The sequence below is a fragment of the Hydra viridissima genome, unplaced genomic scaffold (assembly GCF_058129835.1).
Source record: "Hydra viridissima isolate aposymbiotic clone 2 unplaced genomic scaffold, HvirCarnegie_v1 scaffold_1, whole genome shotgun sequence".
NCBI classification, from domain to species: domain Eukaryota; kingdom Metazoa; phylum Cnidaria; class Hydrozoa; order Anthoathecata; family Hydridae; genus Hydra; species Hydra viridissima.
The window spans coordinates 38,873,955-38,888,510 of record NW_028324300.1 but is presented as its reverse complement, the minus strand read 5'-3'; the positions used below and the strand labels follow the sequence as shown (position 1 = coordinate 38,888,510).

General features: G+C 29.2%; 1 protein-coding gene, 1 long non-coding RNA gene and 1 pseudogene across 3 annotated transcripts in view; 1 reads left to right on the top strand and 2 right to left on the bottom strand.

Annotated features, from left to right (window-relative positions):
- LOC145192917 (NACHT, LRR and PYD domains-containing protein 14-like) overlaps nucleotides 1-14,556 on the top strand; it is a 29,209-nt gene that overhangs the window by 11,902 nt on the left and 2,751 nt on the right. Inside the window, exons 6-7 of one of the 2 annotated variants that reach the window (XM_090076648.1) lie at nucleotides 3,000-3,032; nucleotides 3,114-3,534. In XM_090076648.1, coding sequence (XP_089932774.1) covers nucleotides 3,000-3,032; nucleotides 3,114-3,205 — 125 coding nt within the window. In that variant the 3' untranslated portion in view covers nucleotides 3,206-3,534. Of the gene's footprint in view, nucleotides 1-2,999; nucleotides 3,033-3,113; nucleotides 3,535-14,556 lie in introns of those variants that run through there. The other variant, XM_090076647.1, reaches the window with a different exon arrangement.
- Nucleotides 19-1,475, bottom strand: LOC149894885 (uncharacterized). The gene is made up of 4 exons (XR_016456222.1): nucleotides 1,216-1,475; nucleotides 1,031-1,097; nucleotides 702-929; nucleotides 19-620 (listed from the first exon to the last, which is right to left on the bottom strand). It is a non-coding gene; the product is annotated as an uncharacterized LOC149894885 (long non-coding RNA).
- LOC149894884 (uncharacterized) lies at nucleotides 5,494-13,472 on the bottom strand (annotated as a pseudogene).

The following is a 14,556-nucleotide window of genomic DNA, read 5'->3' as shown; positions in this document are numbered from 1 at the left end:
GATACAAATGCTGGTGTCTTTCACCCGGTAAAGTTGTCCAACTTTGTGTGCACTAAAACAACCCCACACATTGACCTTTTTGTCATGTTTAATGGTTGCGTTTCATGTTTGGGGGTTGAATTTTTCCCCAATTAATTTCCAACAGTGAGGTCGACCATTATAAAACAAGATGAAAGGAGACCTGTCGCTCCAAATAACTTTAGCCTATTGTTCACATGTCCAATCTTTGTGCTCAATGCACCACTTTAATCTTTTTTTGTGATTGATTTCACTAACAAATGGTTTTTTTATTTGCTTTCCAGAAAAAAATTCACCTGATACTTTTATTCGATGAGATATTATCCACTTTGACATATTAGTAAGGTTCAAATCTAGTTTTATCTCACTACATGTGATTTTACAATCTTTTTTGACAACATTAAGAATGTAGCGATCTTCCTTTTTTGAAGTTTTAGGTTTTATCCCTGATCCAATAGAGCTTTCAGTTGTACCATTTTGTTTATATTTCTTCACCAATCTGCTAATAGTGGAGTTTAAAACGCTCTACATAGCTTCTATGAGACTCTCCTCGGTCAGCAGCTTCAATAATTCGTCCAATTTCTATATCCGTTCGCTGTTTTCTAAAATATTAAATGTGCCCATATTATTCTGTATCTTTAATGATTTTTGTTATATAAATATTAGTTTATATATATGCATACCTCTTCTTTCCTGAATTTTTCACTGCCACATCCAATTTTTTTTGTTTTGCTTGATTATATAATTTATACTTGAAATCAAGAAAAAATATCAGCGTGGCTTTTTTTTGCACCCCACAGTACATAAAAATTTATTTTTATCTAATATATATATTAGTTTCGTAAAATATAAATAAATCAACTCAAATGCAAAAAAATATAGTATTTCCTTTCTTATCCATTTCGAATCAACTAAAAATAAAAATGCATAAGTTTTTGAGTAAGGAAACATTTTAATATTTAATAAAGTAATAAATTTAAAAAAAAACTCATTGTGTGCAATGATTGATTACTTTAAAGTTGTTACTCTATATGACTGATTTAGCGAAGGCCAATTTTTTACCATTGTTGGTGCCAGTACTAAATTAGATTTAAATTAAAATTAGAAAATTAGATTTTTTTATACTATTAAGTAAATAAAAATCTTTAGAACTCCTTTGAAATCAAATTCTAATAATCAATTACTAAATTTACCTACCAAATAATACAATGATTTTTTGAGCAGCAGATAAATTAAGAAAAAGTTTAAAACTCTATTTTAACTCTAATAACAAATATTCATTCTAATAAACATTTTAACAATCTAAATTTTCTTTTCTAATCTTTAATAAAAATTTATTTTGATTTATTATAAAACCATTTAAAAAATAAAATTTTAAATTTTTTATACTAAGTTATTTTACTAATTTTATATACCATTGTTATATATTATAATATAGTGAAAAATGAATATTTTATAATAGAAAATTAATAACTTTAACCCATCTGGTCCTTAATCATCACTAAAAAAAAAACTAAATTTATGAAATAACATTTCATTATTCTAAGAATGTTTGAAAATTAACTTTTTCTTGCTTAAGCTAAAAATTGTTACAAAATCACTATATCTCTCTTTATTACTAATATTTTTGCTAAACACAAAATAATTAAAAATAATTAATTTAACATCCCTGGAGTTGATAATACATCAGTATATATATATATATATATATATATATATATATATATATATATATATATATATATATATATATATATATATATATATATATATACATATATACATATATACATATATATATATATATATATATATATAAGTATATATATATATATATATATATATATATATATATATATATATATATATATATATATATATATATATATATTATAATATATATATATATTATAATATTTATATAAATTAATATATAATATTATTATATTTTATAAAAAATTATGTTATAAATATATCTATAGTGAAATCCAACTTTTGATAAAAGCATTACAAATTTTTCAGTAAATAATCGAAGAAGAAGAAGATGCAATTGTCAACTTTTATAAATATTTCTATTTCTTTTTGAAGCTAAATGTGTACCCAAATATAAGTTTGAAAAATCATCACTTATGGCGGTTTAACATGTTAATTATAACTGCAGTTATTAACACAACGGAAACTTCCGTATTTGAAAATTTAGCCGCAGACACGGAAAATTTCCGTACATAATGTATCTGTACATCCCATACATGGATATACGGATACTTTCCGTGCAAGTAACAGAATATTTTTCCGTTTTTTAACGGAAATTTTTAACAGTGTACATACATACATACATACATACATACATACATACATACATACATACATACATACATACATACATACATACATACATACATACATACATGCATACATACATACATACATACATACATACATACATACATACATACATACATACAGAATTATATATAGCTGAGTTTTTTTTGTGTGGATATATATTATGTTTTTTTTTTTGACTAGTATGTCAAGAAATATGAATATCTTCTAAAAGCTTTTACTTTTTTGTTTACTGATAAGTATCTGTTTTTTGCTTCTAAATTCTAAAATCTATTTAAAAAAAAAAAAGAAAATAAATTAAAAATATCTTAATGTGAAAAAAGACATCTATAAGCTTTTCAGAGGCAGGTAGCTTTTTAAAGTTTTTTTCTCGTTTTTGACCGTAACAAAAACACCAAATCTGATTTTTCAACATTATTACAAGACAATAATAATTGAAATATGGAAAAAAATTTGGGTCCTTGTCACTTCGGAATGAGTATTTATTGCTTAAGCCAAAACATAAGTTTCACTTTTTGAATTTTTGCTGGGCATAGGATAAATTATTTAAATTTGTTTCTCCTCCGACTTCTTTCTTTCTTCATTAAACAAGAAGTTTTTTCTTAGATAAAATTTTATATACTGCCCTTTTTTTTTAGCCTTCCGTCGAGAACCTATTTACCCATTTAATGGTAAGAATTATTTAAATTTGTTTATGGAAATTTTTACATGGTCAACCCATTGATAATTGATGTGATTGCTTTATTTTTGAGAAAATTTCTTCGATTCGTTCACTTGCCACAAATTTAGAATAATTGATGAATTCGACTACTCAGTAATTGATAAAGATTTAGTATTTTACTAATTGTAGTGTAAACGATGTTATTTTCAGTTGCGTTTGTTATCTAGTTAGATGGATCGTTTCGTCAGTTTTATTTGTCAGCGTCGTTTTGTAGTAAACTTTAATTTTAACATAGTTTCTATTTTGTGAGTTTTTCTTTTCAGTGTCAGTTTCATTATTTTGTTAAATTGCTAGAAAATAGTTATTATTTATGAATTTGTTATGTATCGATAGGTTAGCAATATGCATTAGACCATAGAAAAATGATTATATTGAAAAAATTTCATTTTTCTAATAAGTTCGAAACTGTAAACATTAATTGAAGTATTTCTCGTGTGAGAAATAGAATCAAATACACTTTTGTTTTACTTTACTAGCCTTCGGAAATCGCCTTCGTTCGGCCTTATCAGTAGATCAACTCTAGATGGCAATACACCCTTATAACTTCTTATTCAAGTTTAATCGAAACACTTTAGTCAAAACAACTTCTCTCTCTCTAAAAATACCCCTCCCCCACCCACCTCCTCACCTGTAGAGTTTTACGGAAATGTCTCCCTTTAACATATAAGAAAAAAATAAGAAACTAAAGTGAGAAATATCTATTTCTTTAAAAACAAATCCTTCCATTTATTTAGCGACTTAGTTTTGGAAAACCACATAAAATTAAGAAAAGAGAAAAACATAGCAGCCCCTCTAAATCAAAAATTGCACCCTTCTAACCCTGTTCTTCATTAAACTGAAACATTATGTCTTCCCGTAAGACAAAGCTGTGGGCCACCTATTTCCTATTCAGCAATACTTAATTAATGGAGAAGACGCCGTGCATGTGCCTGAAAAATTTTGAAAATCTTAATTTACCTCTCGTTGAATTAAAGTAAGATGCTATAATTTGGAAAGTAAGCAAATAGATAGCAAATTATAAGAAAATACTCTGAAAGCGAGAAGCTTTTATCAAAAATTATCCAAAACGCTACGTAGTACCAATCAATAAAACGTAAACGAAACAACACGATATAATATATAATAATATAACGTAAACAATATATGTAATATAATAAAACGAAATATTACAATATATAACAAAAAAATAAAATGAATATAATAAAACAATATATTATAATAAAATAAAATGAATATGATAAAACGAAACAAAAGATCAAAACAAACATTAAAAAACAGCAAATTCTTTACAAATTCTTTTCTGTAATGTCATTATAAACTTTATGATACAAGTTCATTAAAAACCTTAAGGAAAAAATTCTTTACAAACATGCAACAAACTGATTAAAAACATATGCAACAAATGGTTACATATCGCGATGATAGAATTATTTTGTTCTATCTCCAAGTTTAAACGTTGAGAGAAAGCTTTTTATTTTTTTTTTAAAGTAAAATTTATTTAAAATTTTAGCTTTAACTTTTAACGAAATTATAACTAATGCTTAAAATAATCTAAACTTAAACAATTTATTTAGAAAAAAGTTTAAAAAATAAGTGTATTTTAAAAGTAATCATTTCTAACTAAAATTAATAACTCATTTTCTCCCAACGTTTAAAATGGGAGATAAAACAAAATAATTCTAACCTCGCGATTTATCAAAATATTTTAATTTCGAATTGATTATATCAAAGTGATGTCAAATTATGATCAAAGTGAACAAAGCAAATTTATGGAATTAATAACCTGTTCATTAGTATCGCTAAAATGACTGCAGCAATAAGATTCTGATTATCCTCAGCTCTTTTAACCCTTAAATGCCCAAAGCAGCATAAAATGCTCAAAAAATTCTTATTTTAGGTACAAATAATCCTACTTGCTATAGAAAAGTGGGAAAAATTTTCCTTGTCATAAAAACGACGTCAATGCACTTTTTTGAGTTGTATCAAATCTGATACAACGGGCATAATTGTGCTAATATTTTAAACAACTTTAATTTTTTTGACTTTATCTTAAGTGTTCTAGCCTATTTAACGTCCTAAGTTGAAGCAGATTTCAAATGATTGTAGATACTCAAATTGTAGGGCCAGGGAATTCAAGGAATAAAGATAAATAATTACACTCAACAGTTAGAGGTTCACGAATGAAGAAGTGTCTTCTTTATTCGTGAACCTTTAATTGTTCCTACAAAATAAATGTTACGCTTCCTCAATTCGACTATCAAACTATTCAAACATCATTGAAGTTGTGTTTATCAGGCAGTGAAGAAGTCAAATTGAGTACTAGATCTGCACTGACAGCTAAACTTGTATCAGAAATGCTTTTCAACTTCCCTTGATTAATATCAAAGTCATACAAAAAGCCTGAAATGCCACTACGACCCCAAAGCTTGAACCCCCCACTTATGTGTTTTTTTAGGCAAGTACTGACGCAGTAGGGACTTCCCTTTAAAAGGAACCATTATCTCATCAACAGCGTGAAACTCTTCTGGTGAAACTCTCAGAAAGTTTTGGCGAAGCTCTTTCACCCATGTTTGTAACTTCCATATGCGGTCATTTGCTTTTTCTTCCTCGGCTGTTTCTAAACTGTTTACAAAATGAATATTCCAAAGAATCATTTCAAATTTGTTCCTTCCCATAACTGAAGAAACCCCATCATAGGTCATAAATGTTTCCCAATATGATCTTCGACTTGGGAGCCTTACCAAACCCATCCTGAGAAATACACCAATAAACTTCTCAGTATCCTTTCTTAGTATGCTTTTTTCTGTACCTTTTGATTGCAAAATATAAATATTTGTTTGCTCTGTGATGTTTTTCAGCATCTCATCACTAACAAACAATTTAAAATCTTGAAAGGGTGTTTGTTCCATATCTGGTGTTGGTGTCATTCCAGGCTCCTTGAAGTTTACGTCATCTAGGGGTTCAAAGTTCTTACTTCTCCATATAAAAGTAGTTGGTGTAGTATTATTTTTGTTAATAGGTGTCTCATTAGCATTCTCAACTGGCCTTGATGCTATACATGCTAATGGCTCATCACCACTTGTTGAATCATATTCATTCTCACTTACTTCTTCAATATTAGTATTGGCTTCATCATTTCCCAAATCAAACTCATTGTCACTTTCATCACTCTCCCCAAAATCACTTTCTCCATCAAATACATAGTTTAAAATATCAGAGACAGTTATCTTTTTATTTTCATTCATCTAAACAAACATACAATAAAACTTTTTTCTATATTTGTTTAAATGAATAAAGATAAAAACTTGAACTTTTTTGAAAAAGCTTTCATACTTAAACGGCAATTGTATCAAATTTGATACATACAAATGCAATTAGCAAATGTTATGCATATTTGATAACCAAAAGGCATGAAATAGTTTATAAAGTTTTCCTGCACCTTGATTCTAAAAAAAAAAGTAAAAAACAGAACAAAAATTTATAAAACCAATATGAAATAGAAGTAAAAACAACACTTGGTAAACACCACGTGAACCACTCCTCGCAAATGCCGTTTTCAAATGTTAACAAACTGAAAAATCTACCTGGATGAAAAGTACTAAATGTACAAAATCGAAAACTCACTTCTCACATTTGTAACAATGGGTGTTTTCAGATAAAAACAAGCTTCCATTTAAAAAATACAGTGGTTTAAAATTTGTGTATCAGATCTGATACCTGAGGTCATTAAGGGTTAAGTTCATTTTGCTTGGTTGAACGAAAATAGAAACGAAAACAACTGCTAAATGTAAACTGTTGCTCTAAGAATATGGGTATCTAATGTTAACAGCTAATAGAAAACTAAGCAACTCATGTTCATAACATATCCATCCTTAAACTCATCAGCACCTGGTGATATTGACTTCTTAAATTTATAAAAAAAAAAATTGCGTTAGTCAAATTGCAGCTAAAAGCAATCACTCAGAGCTATTAGAGCCTTAGAAACGCTTTAAGTTCAACATCAGTTTTTGACGTTTAATCGCTAGATTCTTGGTTTTAAGTTTATAAAGTTTCAGTTGCAAAATATGTTCGATTTCGAATATTGCTAACAGAAAGCAGTACTTGAAAAAAGGATATTAGGTTAAAATAGATTGATAGAATAGGGTTTTAGGTCTTTGTTTTCTTCTCTGCGAAGTCTTTTGTTTTTTCTCTTTTAAACAATTTCTTACGATAAAAAAAACTTTACCACTTAAAGTAAACTAATCGCTGTCATCCCTGCTCTTTCGATTGGTAAACACTGTTTTTTATATAACAGGGTGTAATACAATATTTTATATAAATGCTTTTGAGGAAAGCACATCCAGTTGAGCTAAGTAGCTTAGTAACTTCTATGTTTTTATCGTTATTTAGCTCAATATTGATTACGTATTTCAGTTTTAATGATCACGTATTTCAGTTTTCGCTAACAAAAAATATAATCTGTTTTTAACTTGTTTTTCATTTCAAATGGGGTTTGTTTCGACCCTAACAGTTCTATTCTGTCGACTTGTTGAACTGAATTGTTCCCTTTAAAACCGACGCTTCGAATCTGAACTCAAACTGGGCTGTATTTATCGTAAAGTTTCTTCCCCTGAAAACATAACAAGATTTCAAGAAAGGTTTTAAATATAACAGTTTAAATGTTTCAGTTTTGTTTGAGAGTTCCTTCAAGAAATCTTTTTTTATATTTTACACATGATGGGTGAAAGGAAAATTAGAATGTCTTTTTTTTTTTTTGTAAATTTCAAAAAGAATATTTGGCAACTTTTTAATATAGTTTAGTTGAACAGGTTGTTATTCGATGTTAGTTTTTCAGGAAAAATATTCAATGATGTTGTACAGAGTTGAAAAGGTTTATTGATATTTCTTTAGCTTTTTGTAGCCGCACCGTGACCAATCCTGTTTTTAGAATAGAATCTTCACTGACGAACCTAAGTTTCTATAATTCTTCTTTTTGTAATTGTTTCAGATCTATTGTTTCAGATCTATTGTTTCAGATCTATTGTTTCAGATCTATTGTTTTGTTTATTCTTTAAATGTTTGTTGTTATAGAAAATTGCTTTCCATCTCATTATTTTTGTCAGCAAATTCTGTTTTCTTTTTATCAGGTTGCAGATTAAGTTTATTGTCGAATTTTTAGATTTTTTAAATCTATTAAAAGACAAATAATTAAATGAGTACGCAGTAAAAAAATAAATACAGCCAATAAGAATTTAAACGTGTTTTCAAATATCACTATTAAAGATATTGGTATTTGGAACAGCAAATAAAATAATTAGAGCTCAATTATTCTTTAACTTTATGCTTAAACTTATACTTAAGAAACAGCCAGAAAATATTAGTTTTGCCAATAAACAATATTAAATTTTGGGAAAGGAAATTTTTACTATTTAGTAGATTTTTGCGAATTTTCTTATTGAACAAAAAAAAATTGTTTTTTTTATAGATCTTAAAAAAGAATGTTGGAAGATAAGTAAAAGTAATAAAGTTATTGATAAGCCGTTGCTATTTTTTTTAGCAATCACTAAAGTTACAGGTAGCGGTCTCTCTGAATCACTAAATAATTGTGGAACCACCCTTCAGGCTAAATTTTAAGAAATTTCTAGTGTTGATAATTTCTGTATAGTCACAGACCAACTTGATATAAATTTATTAATATCTATATTATAATCGAACTAAATATTATACTTAAAGTGTTTATTTTGATAACTCTAAAGTGTTTCAGTTTTTATGACACCAATTTCTGTCAGCGAGTGAGATTTGTTAGTCGTCCCTAACAACAAATTAAAAATACATTTATTTTTATCATACTGGATATTATTCGCTCTACGAATCCTAACTGAAAGAAAAATTCATTTGTCTTCATCAAATTTATGTTCAAAACATTCTTTATGCCTGACCTATCCTATTTGCCCGTTTATTTACTATATTTACAATTACTGTGAGGCGGGGTTTTGTTGTGTTACTCTAACTCTTCTGACAATATATTTAGGGGTATTGGGATGGGGTTTTGGGTGTTTTGATAGAGGTTAGGAGGTTTGGGTTAAAGGTGAGTGGGGATGCCTCTTGGTTCTGTGTAATGGTAGCACTCTGAATTGTATTAAAATACGCGCGTACTTTTCTTTACGCGCAATATTTCTCCTTTAAATCTCTAATAATAATAATTCTTTTCTTTTAATGTTCCGTAATCTTTAATAAAAAATTTCTCCACTTAAAATTATAAATACTATATCTTTTAAACTCCTTTTATAAAATCAATCAAAACTCCTTTCATATTTCTTTTTTTTATTCAGCATTCACTGACTGACTCCAACTAACTCTAACTTCAACTTACACTTCTGTTTTGTATCTCCCCGTTAACCCATCGAACCCCGTTCACCTTCTCCGACATTTTTCGACCCTCAGACTCTTTTTCTAATCTTTCTCTTCTAATCTCTTTTCTTTTAATCTCTTCTAATCTTTTTATATTTCTCACTCCACCTTTTTATATCGGTTCTAATGTTTTTGGGCGTTGGCGTCTTTTCATTTTTTATTCGTTATTGTAAAATATTAATTAATGTCTTTGGGTGGTATTGCTTTAAACGGCATCTTGTTTTACTAGAATTAGCTTCCTCACATTACTATTAACAGCTGATAGAAGACTAAGCAACGCGTGTTCATAATGTAGATATGCATGTATATCCTTAAACCCATCCTTAAACTCTAAAGCACCTAGTAGCAGCACCGTGACCATTCCTGCTTTAAAGTCTAAACATTCAATATATAGAAAATGTTTAGGATATCTTATATTTGATGATAAAATAATGCAAATAAAGCAACAGGAGTATAAATTATCAACTTTAGTAGGATTGAGAAATAAAATATTAAATTTTGTCTACGTTTAATGACAATTTTGAAAATTACATTTAAACTCGTTTATTTGAATAATTCTTATTTAACTATTTGAAGAGGATTTTTCCATTTTTATGAGAAAAGCACCTTTCGGCTTGTAAACGCTGTTTTTTGTGAATGGCATTAAAGCCTATTCTAATAATGACATAAAGGTCTATTGATATTTCTTGAGCTTTTTGTAGCAGCACACGGTGCATAGGAACATACTCTAAGACCTTGCAACACATCCCCAGAAATTTTTTTTTTTGATTATCATTAGAAAACGTTTCCTCATTTAAAAAACGTAACGACAACTTTTTTTAGTGGGGGCCTGGGGAGAAAACACATATTTTAGGGCAGTGCCCAGGAATTTTGTTGTTCAAGATAGGTAACTAAGAAGCATGTGGCGTACTCAAATTTTTAGTATGTTGATACTGGTAGCAAATGAGGATGACTTGCAAAAAATTAGGGTAATTGGAGCTAAACCAACCCCGCCCCGATCCCTAACTGCCCCCTTCCTAGAACTACGTCTCCTTTAATCGTAAAAACTTTTTTTTTTGTTCTATCATAAACTAAATCAAAATTCATCGACAGATTTCAAATTTCATCAAAAAATCTCTTTTTGTTTAAGATTTATAACAATGCAAAGCTTAAAATTACCCCCTGAAATAACTTTAATGGTCTCAACTTTCAAACGAGAAATTTTTTTTTGATGTAATTTGAAATCTGTCGATGAACTTTGATCTAGTTTAATATAAAACAAGCAAAAAATTGAAAAGTGATTTTAGGAACCATACCCTTGGGAGGGCCATTAGGGGTCGAGAAGGGTTTGCTACAATTATTTATTACAGTAAAAAAAAAAAAAAAAAACTCTGATTTTTATGGTTACATTATGATTGATATTTTACATTTCAAAGTCATACTAAAAGTTTGTTCATAGGAGATTTAACACTTTACTTTTTACAAACTACATTCCTGCAAATAGAAAGCTACTTTAAAAGTGCTTGTAGTTGTAAGCAACAGCCGCGTTTTTCAGCGCCTCTATATTATTTGGGCTGTGCTCTCCAACTTTTCTCATTCGCCAAAATTGATTGAAATCCTGATGCATGAATTGGAGAGCTTGTTCAGTCCAGTAACCTAAGCCTATAGAATAGTAGAAGTACAAAAGAAATGCAAGTTTATTTAATAAATATTCGTCGTAAATTATGCAAATTCTACTATTCAACTGTTGAAATAGAGTATTTAATTACTAAGATTATAAATTATTTTTAATCAAATTTAAAAGTTATTTATCATACCAAAGACTCCACCTTTCATGTTGATAAATTCAATAACATGTTGCTCAATTATGTGTATCTTCAAAAGAATTGTAGCCCTTAGATTTCTATAGCTCGTAGAGAACTCCTCTAGATCTTTAACATACTTGGAGGTTAATTATTTTCCAAAATTTCCATGGACTATTTTTTCAAAATCTCTAAGTACCTTAATATATTTGGCAGCGGAAACTCCAAGACTAAACTCTTAAAAAAACAATTCAAAGCTGTCTATGTTTTTAAGCAATTTATGACAAGCATTGCCTTCCAAACGATGCTGCCCAGGGTAGGACACTCTGCAGATGTTTATTTTAGACAGATATTGGTTGACAAACTGTAACCCACACTCCTTGTTTTCAAATTATTTTCAATCTCTTTTAAAATTTTGTCTACAACACCTAGCAGTATATGTAGTCCAGGAATATTTACAAGTTCTAGTACTTTTTTGTTTTTGTTGCCTGTTAATAAAGGGGGGTTAACAACATTAGTGTACTTTTTTGCTTTTTTTAAATTTGCACCATCAGCCATCCATTGGTCGTACAATGTACAAAAAGACTCTAGAGTATTATGATCAGCTTTTTGAAAGTCAGGAGATGACGTCATGCAATACGGACAAGGGTGTTTTGATGTTGCAGTTTGTTTTCCAACCATTTGAAGCAAAACCTTAAGATCTTTAGATACTGTGTAATCTAAGGATGAAATGTTTAACTTATCCAATATTAACCGCAAATTATGGTATTTTTCGTTCAATGAAGGCAAAATGGCCAATATAATAGTGTGTGGACGCTTGAATCTTTAAAATCTTTGCACACATATCCGTCACACTTGCTCAGTTTCTCTGGAATTTTATTATTTTTTAACTCTGGTTTTAGGGTTATTGACAGTGTAACTTTTAGGAATCCCTGCCCTCCATCTACACCTAATTTGATATCAACATCATTTGTTTCTTGACTTCTGTGATGAAGTACCATTGCTACGAGTTCTTCAATGTCATTGCAATACACAATAGGAGTATCTTTTTCTACCAACTATACATTCATAAAAAATCAAAATGAATAATACAAATTGCGATCTAGCTATAAAAATTTTTTTTTGGAAATAGTTTACTTACCTCTTCGCTTTCCTTTAATTCTAATAGCAATGGGAGTTTATCACAATTGAATAATTTTCCAATTGTTTCGTTGTTCTCAATCAGTTTAATATTGAAACCAGATTCCACACTTTTTCGTCCTGCCTCACTTCTCAGAAATCGTGCAACTTCAATCATGTTGCGATTACTTAGAAATCATAATAAAGTTATTACAAAAATTGGCTTTAAACTCATAACAAATCTATTTTTAAAAGTATTTTTAAGCAACAAAAACTTAGCTGGAATGTAGTTTTAATTGAAGTTTGTTCAATTTATCTAAAGAAAAGAAAGGTTTCTTAACCTCAGTCTTTCCGAAAGAGACAGTGAGTTGCTTCGGACCAAAGGTTTTCAAAGCTAAGGTGTTCTCTGAGACATTTGTGCTGAAATCTTTGATAGAGCTGGACAAAACTTTTCCTTGCGTTGTTGGGGATGTTGATTTTACAATGGCAGTCAAATTCTTTTGTCTTTCTAATTTCGTACAGGGATGTGGAATTTCTTGTCCCACTTGGGCATAGCATTGTTGACAAACTAGTCTTTCTGCAGGTTTATTTGAAACATCTTCAGCGCCTTGATAAACAAGCTTTCCCGAAACACATAGGGGCCAATACTTTTTCCATTTTTGATTTGCGCCCATTTTCACAAATAAAACATTCCCATTTTTTTCCCTCTAATAACTCTGGTATTCAGGTCTAAATTTTATAGCACATGTATAGCAACTATAATAACTTAAATAGCGAAACTAAATTTTAAATGAAGTAAATTAAACATCAATATAATTATAATTACCTTCATAAAACAGCCGCATAATGAAGTAAGGATCAGTCCCTGCAAGCCTTTTTCTACATTTTGAGCAAAGCATGGTAGGAAGGTCAGGATTATCCGCTGAATAATCTTTCCAGAATATAGTTTTGATAAGGTTTGAGTAGTCATTTTTCTTTTTATTTAGATTTAAATAAGTTGTTTCAGGATTATTTATTGGTCTTAAATCCGTGCCTTTCCTGAAGCAGCAAATGCAAAATTTTTTTACAAAATCACCATGTTCTTTTGCATGTTAAGGCATTTTAAATGAATGCTTCAAATAAAAACTTCTGATATGGATTGATAATATTAGCATGATATATCGGTCATATCAATCAAATGTCAATATAATGGCTATAAACACATGTCACTATAACGGCTAAAAACATGCTTTCAGTTCGTATATCTACGCGTGCAAAGAGTTATTATGCAACTGTTAACAATTAGCAACTGCTAGCTTTTACTAATTGTTAATAATTAAAGGTTGCTTTGCTTTGTTTTTATTTCAATAAAAATGTAAATAGAAAGTAATAAAAATTATTTATCCGTCTGTAAATTTCACTGTTAAACAAAAATTTTTAAAAACTTTAAAAAAAAAAATTGATAAATCTATCACAAACATTTCTGAAAACCTAAATATGGGGCATGGGCTCGATTTTGTGGTGTTCGAGAAGATCCCCCAAAACCCCCCAGGGTATGGTTCCAAAAAACACTTTTCAATTTTTTGCTTGTTTTATATTAAACAAGATCAAAGTTCATCGACAGATTTCAAATTACATCAAAAAAAAATTTTTTGTTTAAAAGTTGAGACCATTTAAAGTTATTTCAGGGGGTAATTTTAAGCTTTGGATTGTTATAAATCTTAAACGAAAAGAGATTTTTTGATGAAGTTTGAAATCTGTCGATGAATTTTGATCTAGTTTATGATAGAACAAAAAAAAAAATTTTTACGATTAAAGGAGACGTAGTTCTAGGAAGGGGGCAGTTAGGGATCGGGGCGAGGTTGGTTTAGCTCCAATCACCCTAATTTTTTGCAAGTCATCCTCATTTGCTACCAGTATCAACATACTAAAAATTTGAGTACGCCACATGCTTCTTAGTTACCTATCTTGAACAACAAAATTCCTGGGCACTGCCCTAAAATATGTGTTTTCTCCCCAGGCCCCCACTAAAAAAAGTTGTCGTTTACGTTTTTTGAATGAGGAAACGTTTTCTAATGATAATCAAAAATAAAATTTCTGGGGATGTGTTGCAAGGTCTTAGAGTATGTTCCTATGCACCGTGAAAAGCCATCTATAGCCGCAAATTTTGAAACAACTTCTTCTATAGATTCCTTTTTTATAAAT